Genomic DNA, 20,966 nt, shown 5'->3' with positions numbered 1-20,966 from the left:
AAGAGATTGATCTTGGAAATTCACATCTTTATTATGTGAATACCTTAAACTTCAGAATTGAATTTGATCTTTCACTGAGATTTTATTATATCCAGTTATTGTCAAGTCAATAATTCATTTTATTTCACTCCAATGAGAATCACTTATGCAATAATTTTCTTTAAAAATATTCCTCAACTAGAGATCGTTAATTAAAATAGAGAAACTATCTCCTAAATAGGCTAAAAATAAAGCAGTCAAAATAATGTTAGTGATAGGTTCATCATCAAAACCCCTCTCCCTATTGTGAAATAAACACTTGCGAGGAATTTCAGTGTGTTTTATAATCTTAATGGCTGTTAGGTCTCTCTTGATTGACCCCGAATAAAATCTAACTGGGAGTGACAAAAAAAATATGTCCATCAACTTTGCTCATGCATTGCGACATAAAAATTGACTGGAGTCATTGACTACAGGTAGCAATGAGCAAAACTGCACAAGATAAATACTCTGGTTTGTGGATACTCATTCAGTCTACTTTTGTCTGCCACCTTGATTTTTGGATTGGGCATTCATGGATAAAAGGTAGGTGATCTGAAAAAATCGTGTGTGTCTTTTAAAAGACAGTATCATGTTATGTTACTCCCTCTGCAGAAATTTATGTTACATGGTGTTAGACCATGGGCTAAGCTTAATGTAACATGATGCATTAAAAACTGCACATCATGATTGTAATGTGTGTCAGAACAGTGAATTGTTATATCACATATCTCTTCATTTGCAAGTAGGGGACCCATGGAAATCATTCACAAAGGGATATATTCTCCCTTGGATACATGCACATAAATCCCTTTCTCTCTCACTACTTCCAGCTCTTCACCTAATGGTTGGTCTGGGCTAGGAAAAGCTGCTTTAAAAAGAAGCCTTGAGTTAGCTAAGAAGGTTTGAATTGTGGCTTAGCATTTGTTATAGGCACAGTTTAACCCTCTTTAAAATTGTATGAGAGGGTTGTGCTGCAACCTGCTCTCCCTTATGGTATAAAATCTAAAGAATCACCATTACTGCCTTCTCTACCCAGGATAAATTGTCCTGTCTACACAATTTTGCTGAAGACGAGTGAATTTCCTTCTGATTTTATACCACCATATCCCAGTGGTCTAATTTTTTATTCTCAAAAGTACAGATGAAACCAGAGTCTAGCCCTGCAGTGTTTGGTGCAGTCACAAGTGCATACAGAGCCTGGCCCCGACTCTTTCCCGGCTGGGCCCGGGAAACCGTTCCTCCGCTCCCCACCTTCCTGCAACCAAACGTGGCGCCGGATGGAGTCACCGCGTTCAGGAAGCATCTCGCAAACTCTGCAGCAGCAATGCATTTTACTTTTGTCCTGTCCCCTGGCTACGTGCTAATAAGCTCTATCATTTGTTTGCATTCGGTGCTAAACAACTACTTAAGCAATTTTCCGGGATATTTTTGGAAGATCATTTTGGCCAGCCGGGTCACCTGATAAGAAAGGGGGTTGAGAGAGCTATACTGCAAGGAATAATTATACTGTATTATACATTCACAACCAGGGAAATTCATCTGTATGCATTTAAATGGTATATAGCTGTGTGCTGGCCAGCTGTACAGGGGTTAATTTTATTTATTGCATCTATCCAAAAATTAAAGACACTACTAACCTTCATTCAAAAATTTAATCTTATTTATCTATTACCCTTTAGGGAGGCTGTATGAAATTTGCTTTTCCTACAGAAAAAGATAAATTTTGAAGGCTAAATAATTTCCACATTCTTGTTTTATCATAAATGAAAATGAAATGATTTTCAAACTGCACAGATGGTTTTGGTGAATAAACAAAATAGTGTAAAAGCTAACTCATCATTTACTTATTAAAGTAATGCTCTCAGTCACAGCTGAAACAAGTAAACATTTGGCACAACAGTGGCCATGGCTTTTTCAGGCTGTTTAAACAAGCTGGTAATGGACAATGAGATGGAAACTATCACCAGGGTCTAGTGGATTGTAGACGTGTCTGCACCTCCTTCTGCAAGGTATCTCTGACTTCAGCAGCAGAGGTGGAAGTGGCATACTAGAGGTCTAATCTGAACTACACCAGCTGATAAATGATTTCGGCTGGACTGAATCCTCCAGCACCGCACGTGTCGACTCTGTAGGCCAAACGGACGAATGGTACAATACAGACTGGCTCCACTGCAACACAAAACCAGCCCTGGTATTTCAGGAGCTCCCATATTGCACACCAGTGGAACAACATGAATTTGCAAAGCCATACTTCCAAAGGCTACTGTAAGCAGTCAGGTGGCAGCTTTTAAGGGCAGCTTTTTTCCTTTAAGAAAAGGATAAGATGAAAATACAGCATTAAAGAGACTTGCTATATGCACAGCTTAGAAATGCATGTCTCTTAAGGGTAATCTTTTTTTAACGGAGAGATATATTAACTGGGAATTTCCCATACCAAAGGAGCTTGGGTATAATGCAGTGGCTTTGAATCCAGCTACTTTCTTCCTGCAGAGAAGTACATCTGTGGCATGAAGTCCTTTAGCTGGCCTTTAGCAGAGTTGCTGTGAGTCGCAGGAAGTGCTGTGCAGCCTGGCATGCTCCTGTGGGTGTGTACGCGGTGTGGGGCGAACACTTCCGATCCAGCATCCGCTGCAGAGTGTTTGTGTGTACAGAACGGAGCTCATCAGGTGGATTACCTCCTTCTGGTCCTTTGTGCTTAAATGAAATAAGTGTAGGCAGTAAGCATTGCCCGTGCTTGTGTCTGGGGAAGAAATAAATAAGATTTAGCTGGACTTTTCCAACAGAAGGATTAGTATATCAGTAGGTACAATTGCATCTGCTCAGGTAAATTTTGGCAAAACACGTCACAAACCACATTGGAAGCTTTCCTTCTGTAGAGCCAGACAAAAATTGAGAGGACTAGATGAGATAATGACCCTGGCTGGAGGGAAGGGAGTCTTATTCACAGCAGCTGCAGCTTTACATTTGAGATGCTGGGTGGGAGAATACAGGAGAATATGGAAAGATATGTATGAGGTTCCTGTGTGCAGAACAACTTGCTCCATTTGTCAGCATAGCCAGAGCACCACTAAATGATCATTAGGAACCCACCTTTATGCAACAGTGTATACATAATGACTTAGGTCTAATAGAATTTGTGACAAATGTTCAACCAGATCCAACAAAAAACAGAATGCTGACAAAATTCAGAAAGATTCTACAATTTCTTTACCATGCAACAGGTGCAATAGGGTTCCCAGTCTTCATAATGGAGCATATCCATCTCTGATGCAATCCCAATAATTTATGTGGAAATGTAGCTACAACTGAACTACAACTAGGCTAGAAATTATTTAAAAGTAGTTCTGGAAAAAAAAAAAAAACCTTCTTAATTAAAAAAGGAGTGACTACTTTGGAAAGCATTATATGTACTTTTTCTGGATATCCAGACATCAGGATCTGATGCTTATAAATCAAATCATTATCTTTATCTTTTTAAAGTGTTATTTTATCATTTTTGATACTAACAACAACACTTATTAATAAAAAAATCATGCTTTTAGACACATTTTACAATATATTTCAGCATCTACCAATAACACTTTTCATTTCATCTTCATATATGTTTAAATCTGACCTCAGATTTGTTATATTGCCATCAGTTAAGTTGTCTGGATTAGCTCTCTTCTAAGAAAATAATTGTCTTATATTTCTACAGTTCAACAGCTGAGTCTTTGAATGCTGGCAGTGATGTTAGCAATTCTTCAGGGCTAGAATTGAAACATCTGTAGCATTAAAAAAATGAATTAGTTTTCTTAATACTACAACTTCTAGGTGATTTTTATTTTTGCTGCTTATATTTGCTGTTGCACTTCTGGCTTATTGAGCAAATCCGTCAAATATAGAAATGTCATAGAAGACTGTTTTGGAAAAAAATCATTGATGTGTGGGGCAAAGAGGTAATGCAGTTTGCCTTGTACCAGTTTGCATTTCAAAAGGGTATGTAACATAAGCAGAAATCACACTGCTTTGGAACTGTTCAGAGAACAGTTTCAGCCTCAGCATAACTTGAGGTAACTTTCTAAAGTAGAATGAATATGATATGGGTTTCTGTTGGACTAGGAAACCGGACACTTTTTGTCTTATACCCACCCACGTTGCTCTCCCTTGTCCTCTTACCCCTTGTCCTCCTACTTGCACAGGTGACGTCAGGTTTGCATACCTAATAAATAATACATACATATTCTTGAATCTAGATCGCAATTATTCATGGGATTATTCAACCTGTTGGCTTTAAGAACTGAGTCTCTCTGCAGAGACAATGAAGAAATACAGGATCCTCCAGAGGGTGGTTCAGAGCACTTAGGGCAGGAGACTACCAGTTTCCATTGGCTCTGTGGGGAGGCCAGGCTGCTAATTAGGGACCATCTAAAGTAGAGGGCATGAATATTGCTCACAGAGTACAGCTTTAGTCCCGGCTAATGCCACTGCTGAATTTAACCAGTCAAGTTTCCTCAAGAGCTCCTCCTGCTCAGTCAAGACTGTGCTTGGGTTGGCCCTGCCTGTGAGTCTTTGGGGACATTTGCTAAGATTTGTAACACAGGTCAAACTCAGCTTCTCCTATAAGAAACAAAGCCATTGTTTTGAATGATCCTGCACCACCTTGTACCATATCTGAATTGGGCCTGATGCTTGCAGCTACACGCATACTGCTGCTGGCTACTGACATATGACTGGCACCTTGCCTAAAGGAATATAATATCCTCCCTCACAACCATCCTATTTTTAAGAGGTGTTGATAACTAACCACGTCAAAAATGCGTACAAGCAACTAACAAAGAAGAGGATGGATGTGAAAAACAAAAGGCCTGTACAGAACTTCAGACCTTATATCGTTGGAGCTACTTTTATCTTTTTTATTTACTTAAATTCTCATTCAGTGGCAGTTCCTTCAGACACGCTCCCCAAGCATTCTTTCTAGCATTTGACCCCTTAAATGGTTAGCATGAGCTAATTACAAGCTGGAAGTAAAAAAGCCCTTAAACGATGAAACACCATTTGATTGCAAGACGAGGACTGAAGCTACCAGGACTCAAGTTTCCTTTTCATTCCTTTTAACCTGGGGATAACTCCTTTTGTTCTGTGTTACATAGAACTACCTCATCTCAAATTTGGAGCAAAACCTAACAGCGGATTCAATCCTTGTTGCGTGTGCACTTAGGAAAAAATGATTAGGCGAATTACATTTGGCAAAGCATCAGGAATCACTGAGGACAAATTAGTCAGATAAATATGTTTTAAAGGCTGCATTTTTGTGACCCCCCGTCGCATCGGGAGACGCACGAAGCGAAGGAAGGAAGGGCGAGCTTCTCTCCCGATGGGGGGGCAGAAGAGGCGCCAGGTGGGGAAGCCGGTGTCTGAGAGCCGCATAATCTGGAAGAATAACCAGAAGTGTAAATGTCCTGTAGCCCTCGAGGCTCCGTCGCAGCCCGGCTGTGCGGCGGTCAGCAGCTTTCCTTGCCTTTCTGCCGAAACCCCCCCACCCCGGGCGGCCAAGGGGGCACTTTGCCCACGCCACCCAGGCCTGGGGGGACGAGCGACTTCTACCAGGGGCCGTACACGGCTTTAGAAACCCAAAGAACTACTAAAACGTGACGTGCTGTTTTCGGGAGTAGGCCACCAACTTATCACTTCCAACCAGACCTCTGTGTATATCTAAGCGTACTGCTGTTCAGAATGTATAAAATTATTTCAAGGGGAGCAAGAGGCGAAGTTTCCAGCTCATGAAGGAACACCGTATCATTGTTAAAAACAGGAACCTTCAACCACCCCACCACCACCATCGGAGAGGGTGTTTTCCCGATTTTTCTGAGAAACGAGAAGCTCTTCGGCCACACAGCACGTTCAAAGCGCGTGTTTTACACAGCCAGGGACAGCGGGGAGGCGAAACGAGCCACCCCCGGCACCTGCGCGAGGGCCTGCCCGGCCCAGGAGGGCACCGCCACCCGCCCCGCGCCCCGCGCCCCGGGGGCCGGCAGCAGCCGCGCGGCGGGGCGCGGGGGCCTGCGCGGGGCCGGCCTGGGCCTGGGCCTGGGCCTGGGCCTGGGCCTGGGCCTGGGCCTGGTCCGGGGTGGGGTGGGGGGTTGCCATGGGGACGGCACTACCCTGCAGCCCGGGCGGCTCCACTGGGCGGGGAGGGAGGGGGGACGTGCGGAGTCCCTCCGCCCTCCCCCCTCCCGCGAGTGGTGCCGCCCAGGCCGGGGCGGTGGCGCGACGCATGCGCACGGGCCGGTCCGGACCGTGCTGCGCAGTCGCGGCGGTGCGCCGTCTGCTCGGTGCCCTGCCCCCGCGCCGTTGGGGCCCGGCCGCGCCGCTCTGCCGCCTCGCGCCCCCCCGGCAGCCCCGCCATGGCCGACCCGCGCTTGAGGCAGATCAAGATCAAGACCGGCGTCGTGAGGCGGTGAGTGCGCGGGAGGGGGCCGCCGTCGTCTGCTTTCCTCCTTCCCCGCCCCGCAGGCACGCGCGCACCTTGGCCGTTGGGAGCCGTTGGGGTGGGGCAGGCGGACGGGCGGGCGGCTGGGCCGGCCCCGCATTTGCCCGCTGTCTCCGAGGGGCCCTCGGCGAGCGCGGCGGGGTCCCTCGGGGCTGGGCGGGCCGCGCTGCGCCGCGCCAGGCGGAGGCGCCGTGCTGCGGGCCGGGGCCGGGGCCGGGGTTGGGGTTGGGGTTGGGGTTGTTGTGCTGGGGCGTTTGGCTGTGGGGCAGCCGCGGCGCGGCTCAGGGCCGGGATGTGCCGCAGGGCGCCCGCGGCGGAACTTCGGCGACGGCTCCGGGACTCGCCTCGTAGCTCACGGTCAGCAGAAAAGGGGCGTCTTCCCTCGCAACCGCCGCTGAGTGGGGTTTCTGTTCTCTCGGTGGCTTTGAGGGCCACGGGGAGTCAAGCTACCCTGTTAGCGTACGGATCGGTCTTGCTGAATGCTTCTCCGGGAAGCATGGATCCGGGAAGACTTGGATATTTAACCAAAACATAGAAGAACTGTATGTAGCTCCAAAAACGATGAGTAGGGTATTTGTCATTCTAGCATGCGCACTGCAAAACTGATAAATTTAATACCTGAGTCTCCTTTTGATCTAACTTTAACATAATCTTCTTTTTTAAGAACAGTTTCAGTTTATCCATACAAATCCCTCTTACTAGAGGCGCTGGACTTTGATGTTAGATAATTTGTTCATAGTGAGGCTTATTAAGTCAAGGTCCTGCAAAGACTGCACTGACTCAGGCACAGATGGGAACTAGTATTATTATTAGTGCCAGACCAGGATGCTAAATAGTCCTGTTCCATACAATCAACTTTGTATTATGACTTGTTTAATTTCAGTTAGTCAGAGACTGCTGGCAGTAATAGGCATACTTTCTAATATCTGATTATGTTTGGAAGACTAAACTTCAAGAATGGAAAAATAAAATGGATACAGGTTTTATCATTATGTTTATGCTAGGTAAAGACATATTGAGTTCCTAGACTCAGAATGGGGAGCAGTTTTCAAGTATTGCTGCAAACAAGAAATTGATTATACAATTCTAAGCTCCTGTGTTCTGTTACTGTACATTGTGTGCAAATCATAAACCTGTATGTGAACATGTATTTATTTTTAAGCCAGGAAACTTTAGTGAAGTTTGATGTAGTGGCTTAGTGACTGTCTTCTGCTTTGCATCCGTTTTATTAACTTGCATTATGCTTACTGGCTTCACTGAACAGGAACACTGTAAACATCTTTGCATTTGTAAGTGGATTGTGTTTTGTGTCAGTGTTTATAGTGAAAGTACTCTGAAGTGCACGAAAACTAGAATTATTTAAGTTAATGTTTTCTCAGTCCATATGTTCTTTTTGATACCCAAACCCAAAGTTTGTGTATAGATACTTCTGAGAAAACTATTGTGTCTAACAAAACACAATTTACTGTAGTAGTTTGTAGAGGTGCCTGTAGTCTGGCTTATTGCCACTGCTTGATAGTTTTAATGAGAACTGTGCACTAATAAGTGCAATAGCACTTCAGATGATCCCTGTTAAGTAATAAATTACCACAACAGTTACCTGCACAATGCTTTTTCCTCATGTTTATAGTCTGGGAAACACTAGGTAATGGACCATTGTGTGGAGACCTCAATCAGGGCTGATGCGTGCCTGTATGATCCCATGGTGAATTTTGTACCATGTGGTTTTACCCCCTTGGACCTGGCAGTGTTGTAATGATCCAAGCGTGGTTCTGTAGGGAAGATACCTGCATGTGGGGCTAACCTGATGTCTTTATGCCACAGTCGTTAATGCTTGTAGCCCTGAGATTAGCTTGAGATTTAATTTTGTTGCTTCTCAGTTTAAGTGAGTCTGAGAGGGTTAGGTGACTTGCTGAGAACAGAACTTAGTAGTGTTACTTCCCTGTCCTACGCTTGAACAGTTGAACAACTTTATTCCTTAGTTTGCCTCTCCTGTTGCCTGATACATGGAAATCCAGGAATCCTTTTTTGATGTTGTTACAAATTTGTTGCATACAAGTTGCAGAGTAGGTTGCTTAAATTCCCACAAGCTTGTTACACTCGATATTGGTCCAGTTACAATGATACTAACACAGTTCAAAGGATATACAGTTAATAAATACAGACTTTCTAATGTTTCTAATTTGTTTCTAAAAATATCCTTTCTCTGGTTTTATGCTCACCCTTTCACTGCACCCACCTCTGGGTCCTCGGGACTCTGTCTTCAGTATTGGTGGGGAGCGATTTAAGTAAGTCATCAGGATCCCACATCCTTTGCTCAGAGGAGTATGATGTTGATGGTCTCTTCCATCTCTGAGTCTACTTGGAATGACTTTTTGTGCTTCTTAATACATTCCACATCTTGCTTTTTCTGCACTGGTTGATAGTTCCACATTTTATCTGAATTTATGGTGTTCTCTACATATGTGGAGTGGTTGTTTGTATCCTGACACTGGTTTTGCCCGTCTCTCAAGGCTGCATTCCTCTGATAACCGGTAGCTGACCACTGGTGGGTTGTATGTAGCACTGGGTCATTTCAGCATCATCTTGTGCCTGTGTTTTCAAGGCCTCTGCTATCATCCCTGTGCTCCTTTATGCTGCTTTTTTATTGTGAGTCAGCAATAGCTCATGCTGCATAAAATAGTTACCGATTAATAACAAATTAATATAATAGTGTTACACTACACAACTGTGCAAAGCTGAGCAAAAGCTTAAATAAAGCAGGTAGTTGTTACCTGGTCATTAAATAATAGTGTTTACAGTTAAACAAGCTAAAAGAAAGCTGTAGGCTGGCCAAGACAAGTCCAGGCAAAACCTGACTGTTCAGTGTAACCTACACTGTTAGCTTAACACAAAGCCTGGGACCTCTTAAAAGCAATGGCGACACAATGTTTAATGAGTTAAAAAGGCTACAATGTTTTTTGGACTACGGCATAGGTGGGCGTTCCTCTGAGGTGAAATAATTGCATCTTCTAGCCTGTGATCTCTGAGGGAGAAAACCAGAAATTTCCTTTATATTCTAGTCTACTTTGCCCCAGAGATCCAGTAGCAAGAAGGGGGAGGATGTGGAAGTGCATGGAGTGACACCATGCCCTCTGACAACACTGCTGGAGTTTTCATGCCCAAATTGTGCATGTAACTGGATTACAATTTGGTTGATAAGACAAGCATGACAGGTTCTTTCAAGCTACATTTTTATATATCCTACTTAAAATTTTTGAGTGCTGCTGACTGTAATTTCTTGGCTGGTAGAGTAGGAACCCTGACTCTAGTGAGACCACATCTCTTGTTCACACTGACTCATTTAGTATTTCATTTAAGTTTTTTAAATTATAGTATGACTGAATGCTTTCAGCTCTGTAGTGCTGTTCCATTGCTGCCTAAATGAATCTCAAATAACACCTTGAGGTTGCTTGCAGAATCAGTAGTTTTTGAATAGCTTAACAGTTTGTTATAGGAGACTTGGAGCTCTTCCATGGTGGCGTAAGGTGAACCTGAGCTGCTGTGCTACAGCTTCCTCCCTTGTGCCCAGATAAGGACTTAGGCGGCCACAAACCTATATATTTCAGGGAACCAATCCACTGAAAAATAACCTAAATCAGAAAAAAAGAGTTGTTTTGAAGGATGAGGCCTGACTGAACCATCTTACCACACAACTGCATACGTGCCAGGGCTAGTACAAAGAAGGCGATGAAAACACTTGGGGAAGGGACATAAGTGCAGCAGGCAGGATTTAGATTTGCTTTTGGAGAATGGCTGCATGAATAAGCTAAGGGGCAAACTTAGCTTGTGGTTGTGTGGTAACAATATGCACGTCTACAGTTACTGTGAAGCAGCTAGCATACTGTAAGTAGAGTTAACTTATTACTTTAAAAGAAGGAGAATATGTGATCTTATGCTTCATGTGGGAGGAGATCGTGTGCTTGGATAGTTATTGTGGAAGAACAAACAAACCTGAAGTTAACTTTCCTGTTTCTCTTTCTGCAATCCTGCAGCTCTCTTAAAATTTCATTTTTATTTCAGCAATATAGTCCTGAGATTAAATATTTTACACATTGTTTAATTAATATTTTATTAGAAATAATAGATCTTGCACATAGTCCTAGTTATGGCCTAAGCGTGTGTAACACATGGAGCACTTCCAGACCTAGCCTGCCTAGGTATTGGTAGCAGCAGCAGTTGTTCCTGGGTCTGTGACAATTGCATGCAGCATGAGAAGAGGCATGGCCCTGTCCTGTCTCTCTCCCCCCCCCCCCCCCCAAAGAAGCCTAGTTCTGTACTCTTGCTGGTCTTCATCCTTTTACTGAACACCTAACCCTCATAAACGCAGACCTCTTGGTTTGCGAATCTCTCACAGAAGTAGTTGTGGCCACTGGAAAAATGCTATATTCCTCCTATCTCTCTTCCCCTGAGGCCTTGAAACAGTACCCAAAATAAACCAAGAACTCCATGCACAGGTAATCACAGTGGTCATTTCAGGTTTGTTTTAACTGCAATCTTATCATTGAAGAGAAAAATAACATATTTTCACTCCAATGTTATTTCTGAATTCAATAATCAGAAGAAAATGTCAGAAACTTATGAAATGTTGAATGATCTCCAAAGTCATTTTTGCATATGGAGTCTCAAAAATTTTATTTACAGTGGGAGCACATGTGACTTGAGTCAACTTAGGAGTTTTACTATTAATTTTCCTCTCATTTGGAGTAGATCTACTATATATGGCTGTAATTTAGGACTCCAAAAAGCTAGGGTAGCTTCATTCATTCATCACATGAGAAGACTCACATGGAGGCTTATTAAATGTGCCATAAGGCCACTGACTTAACACTTTAGTTAATCTGCGTTAATTTTTTCTGAATTTGCAGTTTGGAAAAGCCCATTGAATTTAGCGTGTAATAGTGGTTTTCAAGCTCTTTCAGCTTTCAGGCTAAGAGTATATCAAAAAAGATAGGGACAATATATTTAACTTCTAGGTATTTTCATTTGTCTTTTTTTAATCACCTAACTCATCACTTCATCACTGTTTCCCAAAATAAGAACAAAGATGAGCAGCTTCTTGTTTAATGTGTTTCTTTCTAGCCATATAGCACAGATTCTCTTGAGTACCCCTCTCAAGAGAGAGTCTACTGTAGATCATGGATAATTTGCATATTTTGGTGTTTCTTACACTGTTATATGTTAATGAAAGAAACTTGAACTAGGAGAGGGGAGAACCTTTTGCTTTTTTTTTTTTTTTTGATAGATTTGATAGCCAGGCTCTCAGTGATTACATACTTTTGTTAGCCAATCATACAAAAACTAGGTCTGATGAGAAATAATGCTTACTATATTTGTGGCCTGTGCCCTAATAAGTAATTTACTTATCTCAAAAGAGTCTTACTCTCAGTAAATCCAAGCTCAGACAACCTGCCAGATAGTGAATTGATGGGGAGGAGGGAGGAGAGGAAAAAAAAAAACATTTTAAAACTATCTTGTATCCATTTCAGATTGGCAATGGTTTTAAAAACTACTGTGAACAAAGTAAGTTGGGGCATGTGAAAATAGCACTGACATTTGCCCATAGTTTCCATCTGATTAAATGAAAGTGACACCAGTAGATTAGAATGAGACTAAGACAATTCACATTGCAATTGTGTTAGTTTAACTTTAACAATCTTTTAACACTCTTGTTTAAATGTGGCTGACATACCATAATTACAAATCTACAAGCCTTGATTATAGAATTTTACATCATGAATCTATGGGGAGATTGTATTGATTCTTGTGAAGCAGCCCTTTCTCAAACCACCTTTCTAAAACTATGGAATCTTCCCCAGACTGTTCTTTTGCCTGTAGCACTGACATTGATACTGTTTTTTCTCTTTATAAAAGTATCATCCCAGTGCCAAGCAACTTTACTGTGGTATTTGTTTTGAAATACAGAAAGCGCTGAGAGTTAAACAAGACTGCCAGCTTCTTTTTAAATATAATTGTAGCAATTTTTTTTAATTTAAGTATTTAACTGGTGAGTTTGGGATAAAATATTATGTGCAAATGATCTATGAAGTATTGCAGAGAATGCAGGTATTACTTCCTTTTTGGTATACAGGATGATATACAGGATGACTCTTACTAATCCAAGCACAAAACTAGTTAATTTTCTTGGTTAATAATGGAACTTCACAGTTGAAAGTGAAAGCCTTTAAAAGGAGGTAGATAGTGCATGACAGAGATGAAATTCATAGCCTCAAGGAAATATCCATGCATTAAATGTGTTTTCCACAAATGTCTAAAGCTGGACTCCAGACTGGCAACACTACACCTACATGTGAGATTTCTGGCATAAATCACAATTTTTTTCAATCTTCTGTCCACCGTATGAATTGTATTTACTTTCTTGCTTGTTTCCCTTTAGCCATGGGCACCAACTTTGATTCTTACCATCTGTATATGGATAAAAAACTCAAGTCTCCTTTCTTTGTTCTAGTTATAATTAGAAGATTGTATGCAACTGCTTATTAGCTAAGATAATGTGAAGGGCTGGGATATCCTGTATTGTACAGGTGTTGAGGAGTGTTCTGTAGAGATGTCCAGCTATACTGAGTCAGCATGACAGAGCTATTTAATGCGTCTGCACTGCACATCCAAGAGCACTGGGATTCAGGAGAGTGAATATGTTGCATGTACTGTTGGATGCAAGATGGCTCTTTGTTCCTTTGGCACAATACCCAAATTAAATAATCCCTCCCAGAGTGCAGGGGCATAGTGCAGGGGCATAGTGCAGGGGCATAGTGCAGCTGCTGTCTAGGGCTGTCAGCAGCTGACTTGTGTAAACTTGAGTTTAGTGCTAGCCAGACTTGGTTTTTGTGGTCCAGAACTGCTTCAGTAGGTCTTAAATACCTTCTGTAGTGCTCCTGGCTTCAGGATCAGATACGGAAAGTCCTGAGTTGGCCCTGCATATGAAGGCCACTTAGGTCTTTTAGACTTATTAACTCAGGCTCTATCCAACATAACTGCTTTATGTGAACAGACTGTGAAAACAGCGCAACTGCTTTTACACAGTGCTGTCTCAGTTAACATCTGTGACATAGTCAGCAATCCAGATAATTCATCTAAGGGTAATTGAAAGTTGACACTGTAGTCTCCAGAAACAAAACTATTTGAAGTGGATCATGTTTCTGTGTTTTTCAGTGCATGCTTTCTTTTAAATTGCAGAAATACCAAACAATACCTGCAAACATCCTTAAACAAAGCTGCCAGAAGAGCACAGTAGCTGCTGGTACTTTTAACATTACAACCTTTTGAGCATCCCTGAACATTGGTTCCTTTTTGGAAGTATCTCACAGATTTAAATAAGTAACAATCAGACCTTTAGAACATTGCCTCCTTTGCATTCTCTCCTCAGTTCCATCACCCCTTCTAAAAAAGTGGGGGGGGGGGGAAGGGAAGCCTCTGAGCCTCTAATGAAACACATGATTCAGGCATCTCATTGGTTTTGTGTAAACAGTTGTCTTTGACCCCTCTGACAAAACTGTCTTGTGCATGTCCACATTGACCATAGTAATTTACTGATGTTGTTATCCTAATTGGCAGAAAGATGTGGCACACCAAGGTTGTCACCATAGGTGTCAGTAGTGATGCTGTGTAATAGTTCTTTGAGAAGAAAAGAGGGTTTTTTTTTTTTAATCTGGGCAAGTACATATGTAAAACTGACTTTGCAACCTTAATAAATTATTTCAGCAATCCTTCAAAAGCTAGGAATACTGTAGTTACAGTTGCTCGGCAACCCTAATTTGGTAGCATTGTTCATAAATGTTGTACTCTCATTTATTATTGTACCTATTTTTTTCATAGGATTCTTAACCCATGGCATAGGGCCACATATTCAACTATGAGAATAAAATATTTCAAAATAATTACTTTTGTGTGCTGAATTAGGTGGTGGATCTATGGAAAAACTAAATTATTAAATATATGATAGGATTTTGTATACAGATGATGTGTTACAACTACACTAACAACCTTAATCTGTCCTGGCTTGACTTTGAGTTAAAATGTTATTAAGTTATATGCATAGTATAAGTGGAAATCTCATTCAGGTTTAGGAGGCCCACTGTATTTTCTTTAAGCTGCATTCCGTTTCTACCCCTATCCATTGTGAGTTGCCTGTGCATGTAATATAACAGGAGTTACGTTTAATTTTGATCATTGCTGTAACAAATCCACTGTGCTGCCCAGTTTTCTGGGACTGTTGTATTTCCAACAGTGTGCAAAAAAAGGGGGGGGAGGTTGTGAAGTAGGTTCTGTGTCTTTTCTGCAAAACAAAGATCTTGACTGAAGGTGACTGCCACAGGGGGATTATAGAAGGGAAAACAAAGTGGTGATCTGTGGTAACCCCAGTCGTTACCACCACAGAGGCCCCATTTCTTGCCCTTCCTTCTGCAGAAGTGACCTTCTGCTGCTCCTCAGCGTTTCCCATCTCCCTGTTTCTGTCCACTTCTATCACATGCTCTTCTGTCTTGATTCTTACTCTGTGTTTGCTGCTCCAGAGCCTCTTTGTGGTGGGCTGATAAAACTTTTTACTTCTCTCTAGCTCTCTGCCCAGCCTGTCCCAGGCGTTCTTTGTTTTCTTCCTGCAGTCCCCTTCTTCTTTGCCCCCAATTCATCCAAGTTCCTTCCTGCAGTGTCTCTGCAAACCCTGTCTCACCTAAGCCCCAGCCAGCATCTTCTGCTTTAAGAGTGTGTGACTTAAGAGCTTCCATTCCAGTTGGATCTGTTGAATTCTTCCATTCCTTGCTCCCTTGTCTCCCTCCATACTCCCGCTGGCTGCTGGCATCCAGTCCTACCGTAGCCAAGCTGACTTTCTCAGCAGGGGGGAAATGGGAACTTCAGCTGTTGCTATGGCAAGGATTTAATAAAATCTGCAGGAATGTATTGCAAGAGCAGAAAGAAAACTGTGTTGAGAGACAGGGACAGAATATGAAGTACAGGAGATTCAAGGAACAAGGTTTTAAAGTAAAAATGGTATAAATTGTCCTTTTTTATTAGTAAAAGGGATGTAAATGTTTAAAAACAAGTCATTTTTAAATTGAAATAATGTTCTAACTTAAAAATATAATTGATTTTCATAGTCCTTGCAGTAGTTATTCCTAATGAATGCAAGGTTAACCTGAAAATGTCATGGTAACTCAGCTCTGTAAGCTGTAGATGTAGGAGGTGCTAAAAATAATGCTTATTGTATTGTGTGTGGCTACATCTTGACTTTAAAAAGAGAAAGTTTATCTTTCGTGATGCCTTTGTCACTATCAAGAAAATGAAGGCATAACTCAAGATCCTCTCCAAATAGGAAAGTTACTCATGACTAAGAAAATACAGCAGTTAGTGATAACTGCATCAAATATCGTGTTTCTTTCCTCCTTCCTTCCTTGACTTTTTGTCTTAGGCCCTTGTTCTGCAAGAGATGTGCTCATGCAGCCTCACTGAAACCAAGAACGTACACCAGTAATTTGCAAATTTAGGACCTGATATTTTAAGCTCTGTAGGTGATGATTAGCATGGGACCACTGTTATTGCAATTGTTGAATTATTTATAGTATAATTGTGCATAATAGTAATACACGGACTCTTATCATACTACAACTAAACTTATCAAAAAAAAAGCTGTACTCTACGCAGTTTTATATTATTACTGATTTTTAGGTTTGAACTAAGTCAACGTAGATATTTCATTATCTAGACAATACATGCTGTCAGCTTTGGATTTTCTGTTTGTTTAGGTTAGATCCATGGTATATGGTAATATACCATGGTTAATGCACATTTTGAAGAGATGCATGTTCTTTCAATAGTGAAACTATTCAATAGCAAAATTGAGAAATTCCCCTTTTTTTTTTTTTTTGGTTTTCTGTCTTTTCCCATCATAAATACAAGTTCTTCCTCAAAGTTCTACTGAGATTGCTCAGTCCAGCCAGGGAAGTCTTTCCAATATGGTTTTTCTGATGCTAGAGAGTAGTCTTTATTTAGTAGCTTAAGCACATAGGTAGCATTCTAGCTCAGGTAAAGTCTGTTTTGGATATTGCTGGAGGATAGGGAAACACATACCCAAGAGTATTAGTTTTTGCTTGCGCTGTTCTTGCACTATTTTTATTCTTGGCATCCACTATTAGATTCTGCCTATGACTGAGGCTCAGAAAGGTGGAACTTTTTTGTTTGCCTAATACAGATGTCCTAAATTTCACCCTTCATTCCAAAACTCATTCTTGTCTAACAGATGAAACAACACTAAAGCAGGTCCCCTGTTGTGGTGTCTATTGCCCTGCCTTTGCGGACTTGTTCAGTAGTTAACCTTCAGATAAACTGTATGGCCTTGCTGTGATCCACTGATCAGAGAGAGACAGGTTTGGTTGCTACTGCTAACAATGCAACTACAGGAGATGACTCTGGGGTTGATACCCAAGGGATAGGATAGGAACACGTATCAGTTCTTTGGGGAATGAGAAGGGAGGGGAATTTGGGGCTCTTTCAGCAGCAGCCAGGAGTTAGAACAGTCTAAGCCACTTGCAAAACTGCACCCTGAATGGGCTAGAAGTGAAGTCCCTTGAGAAATCAGTGCCATCCTAAATTGGGAGGCCTCATTTCCCTCCCCCTTGTCCCTTCCCTGTTCTGGTGTTAGTCAGATCTTTTGCCGAATTTGTCTATTTGCTCAACATAGAGGAAAGACTGTTAGCTTTTTTGTATTGCTGTGTGTATGTCCTGCTGGTTTGGTGGACTGAACTGGCTCATGGAGGGATCTTCTGAGCATCAATGGTGGCAGAGAGGCAGCAAGCAGACCTCCCTTCAGCAGTGGGGAGCTGTTTGTCTTGAACCACTTTGTGAAACTTTACTCTTCAGCTTGGGGGTTGAGGGGGAAGAGTAAGTAGAGGAAAGAAGAGTTGAGGAAGTAAATCATAATGGTTTAGAGAAGGTAAGTGTGGAGTGACTTGTTTTCTTTTTCTACCTCAAAATTCTTTCAAGCACTGCTAGTTCTTGTGGTTTTAAGTTGCTTTTTTAAAGCAGTAAGTTTTTTGTTTCTGTTTTGTTTTACAGAACACACAGATTTTGGAACTCACTGTTAAGTGATGTGAAAAAAAATGCGTAAAGGATTTTAAAAGGGCAGTAGTCGGGAGCAGACCTATTGTCTATTAAACATTGATGGTGTGGTTTTGTTCTTCAGTGCTTAAAGTCCTTAATTTGATTTCTGTAGGCAGGAATACCACAGAAGATGCCACTTTAGACTTGATTTGTTCCTTTATAGTCTTTTCCTAATTGTTAACTCTGGCCACTGCTGGAGTTAAGGTCCAGCATATCTGGATCTTATGTTTTTCATTTTGAAAGATTGGGAAAAGCTAGTAAAATACTACCATTTTGGTTATTTTTTTCATGACTTCTGGGGGTGTGCATGAAAGATAACTAAGGAAAACAAGCTTATTGTCAGTAGATTTAAACTAGCTATGTGGGAGTATTCTCTTCCATTAAAATTTATGGGTAGGTCTGAAGATTGAAAAGAGCTATTATAGATGCAGACTTGAAGTATGAGAATAAGCTAATGTTAGAGATATGCAGTTGTTTGTCACTTCTTTTTATTTATTTTAACTTAGAATGTCCAAGGAGAAGAAGGATTTGAGAATTTTTGGTCAGTAGATTTATTTGAAGAGTGGGAAAATTAAAGAACAATTTCAGTCATTGGTATCTTAATTATATACCAGGTGTCTCTAATTAAAAGCTAACACACCTCCTGATAATCCACTGAACTGTAGCACTTGCTAGAAAGATGAGATGTGGAAAATGTAACCAAATAAAAGGAAATCAAACTTCCTTACATATTTTGCACTTTTTAAACACTTATCAAAAGATAACTGACCTAACTCCCTACATTTTATAACCACTTTAAGGTTTTTTAAATTATTATTTAAGCCTGTTAACATTTGAGGCCTCATTAAATTTGAGTTTTAGGATAAAGATTGAAGTGTAAAGAAAAAGCTCTACAGCCAAAAGCCAGTTATTCCTAAGGTAGAACATCAAATCACAGCCAAAAGAAATCCAAGAAGAAATCTTAAAGGACTCAAAGCAAAAAGGCTGTTCACTCATTTCTGATACGTAATGGTAGAGGAAAAATTAAAAGGTTATGAGTAGTTACTTTTGTGTTTTTTGTTTTTGTTTTTTTTTTTTTAAACCCTGTAAGAGGTAACTGAGAGCAGAATTATGAATGCCACTTGGAAATGGGCAGAAGAGACAAGAATAGCATGTCTGCAACTGGGCCTCTTCGGCGCTCTTTCATTTCCAGATTCCTCAAGCCCGCTTTTCCTTTTGCTCTGACAGGGATAGTCCCCCTTCCTTGATGAATAAATGGAAGACCTATTTGGACTGTTGCTGCTAGTCACTTCTACAGGCACTAAACTATCTGTTTCCCCTCTATATGACAATAGGTACATGCCAATTTTCCAAAAATCCATTGCTGAACAACTTACCTTCAATTGTTCTGCATGCAGCTTTTCCTGTGCATGTGCATCTATTAACTTTATCTTAAGGGAAGCTTGGTAAGTCGAGATCTTTGGTGTTAGTAAATATGTTTGCACATGGAAGAAAAAAAAATGATTTGTCAGTGATATGAGCATTAGTATGAGTCATCATACTGAATCATCAATGGCAAATGCTTTTTAAAATAAAGTTCATTCGTGCTAATCTTTCATTATCTACATATTATATAGTGCCTTGGAGGATTAATAATAGTAAAAACACATTGTAATAACTTGTGTTTAAAGTGGACTATACTAGCAAGTTTGGGAAAAAAAAAAAAAAAAACCTTTTCATTATGAAACCCCCAAAGAATAACTATATGTAGTTTCTATTTGTGTTTTACTACATTAAGTATGCTTTCTGTGCAAAATGCATGTGATGCACTTTGTCAGAAGCCATGTGAGATTGTTTTGTAGACTGAAAACCCCTTGATTCGCTGTCCAAATACCATCAATTGAAATTGTTATACTTAAGAATGTTAGGCAGCCAGTATTTAAAACTCAAATGTACGTAAATGCCAGGCTGTACCCTATTTCACGTGCTGAAAATTTATTTTTTGCAATCTTTGTTCTCCATTTAATTGAAGTAAGCTATAATCAGTTTTAGAAATTTTTGATAGATATACGATAGGTGTCTCTTATGTTTCCCATATCTGTTCTGGAATCAAGTTAAGGTAAAGCTATCTTCCAAATTCAGTAAAATGGACAAAATAATTCTGACTGTTTTCCTGAGAGATCTTTTTTTTTTTTCATTTCATTAATGGTTACATTATAGATATTTGTATTTTTGCAGCAATTAAACAGTGTTAATAAAATTCATTGTGTGACTTGATAAATTGAACATTTGCAAGTAATACCTGAATTATTTTGGCTTCCTTGGATGATATTAAAATTAATTAAGGAACTTCTGATCTCTTTTCCGTGATTTAAAAAAAGATAAATACCTAAAAACTTAGGAAGGTTAAAAATAGAGAATCCTTCTCAGTGGGACCAAAGTAAAGAGCTGTTTTATAGGTGGAGTCATTGAGCTTTTGGGAGTTCTGGGAGAAGAGATGCAGCTTGTGCTGGTATGGTCCGGTACTTCTGGTGGGCTGGGGATGTTTCACTGCAGACTTCCCAAAGAAATGACATTAAGTAACATAAATGTTAGACTTGCTCTCTTTATGCATACTAAATACATGTAGTGGATGAAAAGAATGGATCTGTACCAGACTTTGAACATTTGAATCTTTTGTAGACCTCTTGTCTACAACTGGAATGAGATGGTTTTTCTCTTAACCTCTCCAAGACTTCTCAGCGTTTTGTAGAAGGTGCAAGAAAGTGGTGATTGCTTTCAGAACAGATCAACCTTACTGACACATTTTATGTTATAAACCTATGGGCAGTGGTTTGCAAATGTAATTTAAAGGAAGACTCTTCCTGGTCCAATGTATGAACTTGTGCATGTTAGATAAGAGAGTAAAATTGAAGCTATTGCCCTTTGGCTACAGTGCTCTTATTCCATTCTGGAATCCAGCCGTTAGCTACGTTACCTACATTAAGGCCTTTCTTGCCTGTAGTGCAAGTCCTGGTCCTATTTTTCTCATCCAACATAATATTCTGCCTGACCAGCCCAAAAACTGCAGTCTTCTGTGGAAAACTTCCCTTGAACTTTTGAAGAAGATACTATTGTACAGAAATTGCACAACATCTTAATGTTACGTAGATGTTTAAGACGTTTCTGTGGATGTCCATGAATTCTGACAGCTGTTAACGCTGTATTTCAGGAAGGAAGGAGAGCTGAAGGAAACATGCTGGTCAAACTCCTTACAAAGAATGAGAGGTGTGCTTGCCTGGCAAATATAATTTCTAAAAAGTGACACCAGTATAAACGATGGATGCATGAAACCCCTGAACTG

At 40.8% G+C, this 20,966-nt stretch overlaps 1 protein-coding gene across 1 annotated transcript in view; it reads left to right on the top strand.

Annotated features, from left to right (window-relative positions):
• Positions 1–6,239: 6,239 nt before the first annotated feature.
• LOC104152951 (tubulin-specific chaperone A) overlaps positions 6,240–20,966 on the top strand; it is a 33,836-nt gene continuing 19,109 nt past the window's right edge. Inside the window, exon 1 of the mRNA XM_068928401.1 lies at positions 6,240–6,460. Coding sequence (XP_068784502.1) covers positions 6,408–6,460 — 53 coding nt within the window. The 5' untranslated portion in view covers positions 6,240–6,407. The remainder of the gene's footprint in view (positions 6,461–20,966) is intronic.

Source organism: Struthio camelus, chromosome Z, assembly GCF_040807025.1.
Source record: "Struthio camelus isolate bStrCam1 chromosome Z, bStrCam1.hap1, whole genome shotgun sequence".
NCBI lineage: Eukaryota > Metazoa > Chordata > Aves > Struthioniformes > Struthionidae > Struthio > Struthio camelus.
This window is presented reverse-complemented; position numbering and strand designations above follow the sequence as displayed.